The 8,971-nt window shown below is 35.1% G+C and overlaps 1 protein-coding gene across 1 annotated transcript; it reads right to left on the bottom strand.

Moving 5' to 3' along the window:
* Positions 1-1,564: 1,564 nt before the first annotated feature.
* LOC113696571 (uncharacterized) lies at positions 1,565-4,968 on the bottom strand. The gene is made up of 2 exons (XM_027215969.2): positions 4,383-4,968; positions 1,565-2,667 (listed from the first exon to the last, which is right to left on the bottom strand). The coding sequence occupies exons 1-2, from the start codon at positions 4,953-4,955 to the stop codon at positions 1,723-1,725; spliced, it is 1,518 nt and encodes a 505-aa protein (XP_027071770.1). The 5' UTR covers positions 4,956-4,968; the 3' UTR covers positions 1,565-1,722.
* Positions 4,969-8,971: the final 4,003 nt, after the last annotated feature.

Here is an 8,971-nt window from a genome sequence, read left to right as displayed (position 1 = left end):
ATATATTTTTACAAAACTCTAAAAAATGGTAATTCAAATGAGTTTCCCCTCTATGGATTGAGTCTTCCAAATTAATTCTATTTCTTTTTGTGCTGTACTTTAATGTCACCGTTGCTGCACCAATACACACACTTTCAGTAGTGAAACTTACGTAGCATTTTAATACCAAAACTAGTAGACAAGATTAAACTTCATATACTTCCTCTTTTACACTAAAAAGAGGATGGAGAGATTAAGTGATACAAAGAAAGAGTACTTAATTTTTGGCTAAAATTTGATCACAATGGATAATGACCTGTTATGTGCTGGTTTTTTAAGTACTTGATTTTTAGCTAAAATTTAATTACAATACAATTATAGAACAAATTTTTATTAGTTCCTCCAAAGAAAATGGGGCGGGAAGCGGGTGCGGCGGGGGAAGGGGAGGTTAGTGGGCAACGGGGATCCCTCACTCCACTCCCATCTCGTTGCCATTCCTACTATCGACTACTTCAACAATTCATAATTGTATTGGGATTTGCATACTCATAATATCATATTTTCATTGGTATATTATTTTTAAAAAATACCACTTAAATACAACCTCATTTTTTTCATTAAAGATCATTTTAGAAAATGAAGGATTTAGATTTGGGCCATTTTGAATTAAGATAGAAAGCCCAATATATTAGAAGGGTTGAGATTGGATTTTGAGATTGGTAATCCATATGCACATGTTTGGGCTATAAAAGGAGGATCATAATTGGGGTCAAGGAAAGACGGACCCAAAAAACAATTTTGGACTTAATGGGTCAAAATTTGAATGTCCAATCTCAGGCCCAATTAAAAACACTACAATTGAGTTTAGAGTTTCAAATATTATGGTTCAACCTCAGGCCTTTATTTCATTGGGTTTCGCACTCCAAAATGAGATTGTCCAAATTCAACAATTTCTTATTTAAAAATTATATTTTTCTAAAATACAATATATTATCTAACAAGGCGAGGTAGCTTGCTTGCTTATTGTGAAAATCGTACTCTACTGAAATGTTAGGTGATTGGACAATAGACTTGCAAAGATAAAAGATAAAGAGAACTCTACAAAACTTGGGTGGATGGCAATTCATATGTTACCCTTCTCTATTGTATAATCTTTTATCCTATCAACCACTGCTCAAATCAAAGTTTAATATTTTGAGAACAAGATTAATCATAATTATTGTTGCACATCTCTTAGATAATAATAAATATTAGATAATGAGTAATTATTTATAAATATTAATTTTAGTTAATACCATTAATATATAATTTTTTGGGTTAAACATGTAGACATATGGGTCAGGCTTATATCAGGCTGGGCTCAGTATTATCAAAGCTCAACCCATTTTGACATTGAGCCTATATTTGAGCCCATATTCAATCCAGCCCATACATAATGTTAGCCCAACCCCTTAATTTTAGGGCTAGATGGGCCCACATTGGGTCAGCCAAGCTCAATTGATCGTCCTCACCAGGGAACCATAAGCTGTAAAACGGGTGAGAACAAAGTTTGCACGGACATATTCCACAGTTGCAAGTTGCAATCTAAAAAACCATTATTGGTTTTCTGATTTTTTACATATCCTGAAAGTAGGAATACCTGAACAACTTTTTCAGCCAAAAATTCCTGCCTTAAGAGGAGTTTATATAGAAAGGAAAACAGGATGGAAGAGATTGTTTGACAAACAATGGCTCAAATTTTACTTAGACGAATGAAGTTGATGCTATACTTAGTTGATTTCCATGGTTCCGAACAAGTGAATTCCTCTTTGTCATTGGCCACCTTATTCTTCTTCCATTTTTCCACCATTGGTGCAAGGAATAGGCAGTTTTCCCCAGGAGAACAAGAGTTATCACACCACACCATGCAGCTACGGCAATTTCAATCACATGACCAAGTTGTTCCTTATCCATCTCTGGTGTAACATATGCAATTGATATACCATAAGTTAGTGCAATTGAAGTAGCTGTTAACCACATAACACCCACCAAGAACCACATGAAGATCTCATGCTTGAAGGGTAGTTCACTGATGAGCATCAGGATTATGCTGAGGGATGAAACAAAGGCAGTCGTGTTGAACCGAAGGAAATACTTGTAGTAATGGAGGTGATGGTAAGCCATAACGGATTCGCCTGCCTTGTGTGGATTTGGTGCAGGATTTCCTGAAGAATCCTGAGTTGAATCATCTTGCCAAACTGCTCCTGGTGGGCTTAATCCGGCCTGGAAAGCCATTGTCGCGATGAGCGATGCCACGACCATTAGTGCTTTGCTTTTCTGTTCTAACCATCTGAAATTGGATTGCTGATTAGCTCCTTGTGTGGTTGTTGATGGATTAACTTGAGATGGTGCATTTTCTGCAGGGACAATATTAATTGGCATTTGAGAATGTTCCTCTGCAGGCACAGTATCATTTCTTAATGGTTGAGAATAGTCATCTGGTGAAAATTTGTTAGGCCTCGTGGTATTAGAAACGTTTGTAATGGATTCGGTGATTTCCTCTGCCTTTAAGGCTCCTACTTGTCGCAGAACCGCTTCAATCTGTTGATTCATCTCTAGGGGATTCTGTGGTATAAGGTCCATTGCTGTGCGCCCTTTTGGATTCTTCTCATTTATATTTATGGCTGTAGTTATCAAGTATTGGATGATCTGCAAATGAAGTGTCAGCAACCTATACAAAATTTAATCATCAACACCCAAAAATCAGGAAAAAAAAAATAAAACAAGGGTATGAGAAATTCCGCTTTTGGATTTGTTTGATGATCACGGGCTCATTCTTTAATAATGTCTAATAGGTAAACTGCACCATAATTATTTATTTCCAGAATTATCTGTTGTTAACACGATATATGAGAGAAGCAATGATCTTCAAAACTCAAATATAGGCCGTGGTCATTAAAGCTAGTTTGGGGGGTTTGGGACAGAAAAGAAAAGATGAGAAAGCTTAAGTTAGAAAAGAAAAGAGAAGAAGAGATAGTAACATCTTTTCATGTTGTTTGGGAGTTTTTGGAGAGAGATAATGAAGCAATTTTCCTTTATTTGGGAGTAAAGAGAACTAAAAGGAAAATATTCTATTTTTCATAAGTGCACTTGAAGTTTGAAATTCACATAACATAAGAAAACGCTATTTTATAATCTTTATAAGGACAAAATTGATATGTTAAAATATTTACTTAATTCACTTTCTTTTCTCACGCTTTCTAGCCAATTTTGGGCTGATGGTTTTGGTAGCTTGAAAAGGGTATGGGATCCCTTCTTTTCTTTTCATTTAACTTCCACATGTCAAAAAGATTTAACTTTCGTTCTTAGTCCTTTCTTTTTCTCACCAAATCCGTCCTCCCAAACGGGCTATAAAGAAGGAAATTAAGCAACATGCGACAGAACAGAATAAAGAACCTTATTGAAAGAACTACATAAAGTAATAATCTGGACCTCTACCACTATGTAAATGGGTATGTGGGAGGTGTGAGCCCAAGGAACGCATGGATTGTCCAGGTTGTTTTCTTCGTTGTGCTTGACAGTCCATTTAGGCAAATTGGGCATGGGAAAGTACTGTTCTCTTGGTTTCTTGGCATCTAATATCAGAACAGGTCTCACAGCCACAGGTTGAGTTTTAGTTCAAAAGGGTTAATGTAATTCTTACGACTTTTAATGTAAACTCATACAATCAGGATGTAAAATTAAATTTGTCAATTCAAACATCTAAGTTAGTATAAAATTTATAATTACATCAAATTTATACTAAATATAGTAAGAATTATATGAATGTGTTTGAATTGGACAAAACTCAACTCGTGAGACCTGAATTCTCTTATCTTACTAACATAAAACTCGACCATGAGGAGTCAATGATTGGCAAGAACCCATCCCTAACATGCTCCTATTTCCCACCACTGCCTTTTACTGGATCCATAAGTAAAGTGACATTCAAATTTCAAACAACAGTTCAATGACTCTTAGGTGCTTTGTTTTCACCCTTTTCCCTTATAAATTTTATAACCAACCTTAAACAAATTGAAAAATAATACATTCTTTTTTATCCTTCTACATTTTGAAAAAAAAAATTACTCAACAAATTGAAAAGAGATACATTATTTAACAAAACAGTAAGTGTTTAACATGATCTAGGGGTTAAACTTGATTAAGCCAAGCTTTAAGTGGAACTTTTTATTTGCTTACACTATTATATACCAAGAAACAGACTCATCCGCTGCCCACTTCATTTGTCACGTTCTACAAGAAAGCCGTGTCCGACTAATGCTTTCATTTTGCTCTTTCTCACCAATCCCTTTCTTAAAAAGGAAGAAGGTACACATAATCAATTTGACATTAATATCAATATATTCAAACTGTTCTTGCAATACCTGAATTTGCTTGGAAATAACAGCCAAATGCAATATGCTGAGGCCATCGCCATCCTTCTGATTCAAGAACTCCTCATCATCCACAATTTCCACCAGCTTCTTCAGGGCATCCAACTGATTATACTTCACACACAGATGCAAAATAGACTCCCCACGTTTGGTCTTTTCTCTAGCTGCAAACGGCCTTGAATCAACCAGCATTTCCAAAACCTTGACTCTGCCTTTGACGGCTGCAAGATGAAGAGGGTTGCTGCCATTTCGATCAAGAACCAAGCACATGTCAGGATTAGCATTTACCAATGCCTCCACAATCTTCGAATGCCCTCTAGCTGATGCCAAATGAAGGGGTGACAATTTTTGACGCGAATCTAGCTCAGTAGATAGCTCAGGGCTTTGAGCCAATATTACTTTGACAAATTCTTCATGGCCTCTCATTGCTGCTATATGCAGAGGAGTATAATTGTTGGTACAATTTAAAGAAACTCTATCAAGAATTGATTTATCTTCTTGGAGCAATTCATGAAGAATATTGACATTTCCATGAAGGGCTGCATCATAAATCTTTTTCTCCATCTTTAATTGTCTATCGATCTCTCTCCTTATTTAGGTTCTTGATTTCCAGGCTGCAGCATTTATAAGTACAATAGTAAAACAGGAAATAGTAAACCTCATGGCAAAGTCTACTACCCAAGTCTTAATTTATTCTTGGTTTTTTCTTGTTGACTAAATCAAGGTTTAATTTATTTGTCACTTCTGTTTGTCTAAATCGATGCAAATGCACATCGAATATTTTAATATCATGGTTTCCCAGTGAATGACGGGATTAAATATGACCTGTGTAACATGCCAAATGCAGCGGAAAATTTTGTGCAAGTACTAGGAAGGAATCATCTGAGGATGGAAGATATCTGGTGCTTGAAAGTCATCATTCTTGTCGTGTTGGTATTTTGAATTGTAGACACGTTCTGACGATGTTTTTTTACCGAGAAGTTACAACTTGTGAACTTGTGGACTTGAGCGTATAAACATAATCCTAATGAGGTTGCTTTTTTTTTTTTTTTCTATATCAAAATTAATGTTTAAGTTTCTTTTTTTTTTTTTTTTTTCGGATTCAAGGTCTGTGTAGTCACCATTACCAATTAGACTATATAATGTAAGCGATAAGAGAACAAGTAAACACTAAAACAACATCAGACCAAAACACGACAAACTTTTTTTATTCATTAAAAATTTTGTTCTACAATCAATTTCATTTCATCTAATTTAAAATTCATCCCATTAGAGCAATTGCCAGAGGAACCCTCTTTTTACTAGTTAGCCTGAAATTTGCTGTCCCTAGCTAGCTACGTAAAGGGATAACCAGTCATTGAATGGAACACAATTTGGTGAGAAAGACACTTTACCACTTAGCCTTACTATTCATCTTGAAACGAACTTGACCTTATTAGGGATGGCAATGGGGGCGGATGACCGCGGGCACCCGCCCCGCGGGGGGGCTAATAGGGAGGGGGTTGGGCCGAGGGCGGGGGGGATTTTTTCCCCCCGCTTAGAAATGGGGCGGGGGGTGGGGGTACACTCCCCCGCCACCCGCTTTAAAAAAAATATAAAATATATATGTATATAATTTAATTAGTTACAAACTTATGATAATGATATTATTAGTTATATGTATTATTTAATGTCTATTAGTATATATAATATAATTGATATTATTAATTATACTAATAATTATATATGTTTACTAATACAAATTATTAATTGGTTATACTAAATTTACTAATACATTTATGCTAAATCTCTAATTACACTTAATACAATAACATTTTTTTCTTAAAAAAAGCACAAGCACAATAATGAATTAGTGATTGTATTTGTGCCAAAAATGAAAACTTGACTACTTTAGTTATATTTATTTCATCATGTTGGATTGTATTCAAATAATTTTTGTTTGATTATTTTTATAAATTTCAATTGTAAAATTACAATGAATAATAATTTGATGATGTGTTGATATTTTAGTACTTGATTATTTGCTAAAATTTAACCATAATAAAATTATATAACAAATTTTTATTAGTTCCGCAGGAATACCCGCCGGGGAAGCGGGGCGATGCAGGGACGGGGCGGGGAGAGCGGGGGACGGGGGATGGGGCGGGGCCGGGGGCAGGGGGAGTTTGTAGGCAGCGGGGCGGGGGATGGGGAAGGGGTCCCCTGCCCCAACCCCGCCCCGTTGCCATCCCTAGACCTTATCTATGTGCTATATAATTAAGAGGGACACTTGAATTTTCACTGAAATTTTCTTGCTGTGAGATTTCACATTATTGACAAGTACGTGTTAGGTTGATTAAGAATAAGAAATGCAGTTCTAAGTTATGAGTCACTTTATTTAATTAGTTAAGAAAACGCGTTTCTGATTTCCCTGTCAAGATGACCTGATTTCCCAGTCAAGAGGATCTCATCACGAGCGGAAAATACATAGAAACCGCAATGGAAATGGTAATTAAACTGAGGTCTGAATTCATCGTAAGCTTAAGAGGGAAGTATTTTGACCTGTACCAAAGTGGGGTATGAGAAGTTTCACTGAAAGTGCACTAAGTACGTTGAGCTTCTACCTGTGACAAGCACATTGATAAGGATTGATCTTTAGAGATTTAAAAATAGTCAAAAGATTTTTAGTGCACTTTAAATTAAGAATGTTCTAACCTTTTGATGAGCACCGGTATGCATATAAAATTAAACTCAATTTATAGAAAAGTTTTATATTTATAAATTTCTAAATATTCAACACGCAATTTTCTACAAGTATATAAGTTAAAATTGAGTACATGGTATTAAGGGTAGAATTCACAAGAAAGAATGGACAACTACCGGCACTACAAAAATTTCTTTATTATTTTGATTATCAACAAATTGAAAAAAAAATGAAACTAAGCTAGAATGTGCAAGAAAAATAGCAAACTAAAACTTCTTAAGGGAAAATCACCATTTTAGTCCTTAAACTATTTCACTTATGTCAATTTCATCCCTCAATGTCTTTTTAGCCTAATTTAGTCCTTCAACTTAAATTTCTTGTCCAATTAAATCCTTTCATAGACGCACGACCAATTAAAATCTTTCAGGCACAAAATCACCACCCAATTAAGGGCAATCTAGGAATTACAAAGTTAGGGCCAAGGTTAGAACCCCAACAAAACGATTTCCATTAAAAAGGAGAGAAAAACAAATTTTCCACCAAATTGGGAAAGAAAATAGAGATCGTCAAAAGAGAATCTGAATTATCCTTCTATGTCAAAGCATTTTGCCCAACCCAAATCATACCTAGTCTCTTAACAAAATTTTTCACTATTACTACCATCTACTAATAATTATCAACCACAACCTTTCCTTAAACATCGCCATCTTCTCTCATTCTATATTTTATTTCTTGGATTCCATCGCCTTCTCATTCTTTTCTTTTTTATTTGGGTTCTTTTTCTCACAAAGATGTCAAAAAATTGGGAAAGTTTCAAGGCATAGAACTTATGGAATTAAATTGTCAATTCTTTCCAAACCCGTTGAGTCTCAAATAGAGAGGAGCTAAAGCTTTTCCCTCTTCTCTCCGGGACCATCACCAGTATCATCATAAAAAGCTCTAAAAAACTTGTTCAAGTCCTCTATCTACCTTCCATCAAATAGAGGTTGAAAAAGTTTACATGCCTCCATAGCAAGTCTAGGGGTTGCATACCTAGCAAACCATGGTGGTTCATGAAACTATAATTCTCTTAAACGTTTCATCAAACACTTTTTGGGCCTCTTCAACAAAATGCAATCTAGAATACATATTGAGCAAAGAACTATCACAATGTAGAGTACATATTGAGCAAAAAAACTACTCACAAAAATATCCTACAAATGAGTTGCTTTTACAACAATCACACAGGCTTTTTTCCCAATTAATGAATCCTCCGGAATTAATAATGCAGCAATACTGGCAGAGAATATGTGAGAGTTAAAACAAAAAATTGCAGAGTCTCATTTGTAGAAATATTTACAAATTTAGAGAGGAGTCTCGATTGTCCAGTTCAGAATGGCTATTGATTTAAGAGTTCAAAAAGACGACGTCCTTGTTTCGGAAGTTTGCCAAAGAAGAATGGTGACATAGTTGGTGATGACTTGTTGACTAGTGATAAATGGAGATGAAAATTGGGATCTTCTTTTACAGATATTTTATTTTTCTCCCCACATTAGTGTAAAATTTTTGGTTTACCCCATTAGATGAAAAGTTTTCAGATTTCTTTATTTTAATGTAGGACAAGACTTGTACTTCCATTCTTGCCCTTTGTTTAGGTAGTGCTTTTTGTGTCGGAAAAAGTTTATTGGGCGGTGCAGCCATAAAAGGATCTAATTGGACAAGAAATTTAAGTTGCAGGACTAAATTAGGCTAAAATAACATTGAGGGACGAAATTGACATAAGTAAAATAGTTTAAGGACTAAAGTGACGATTTTCCCAACTTCTTAGATCATGGTATCTCTAACTACTTATACAAGTGCAATTGTTGGATCATTAAACATTACTATTTTGGCTAGTTATAATGTAATTTTTTTATGC

Source organism: Coffea arabica, chromosome 6e (genome assembly GCF_036785885.1).
Source record: "Coffea arabica cultivar ET-39 chromosome 6e, Coffea Arabica ET-39 HiFi, whole genome shotgun sequence".
NCBI lineage: Eukaryota > Viridiplantae > Streptophyta > Magnoliopsida > Gentianales > Rubiaceae > Coffea > Coffea arabica.
Note: the sequence above shows the minus strand (reverse complement) of the source record. Positions and strands in the feature narration are given on the sequence as shown.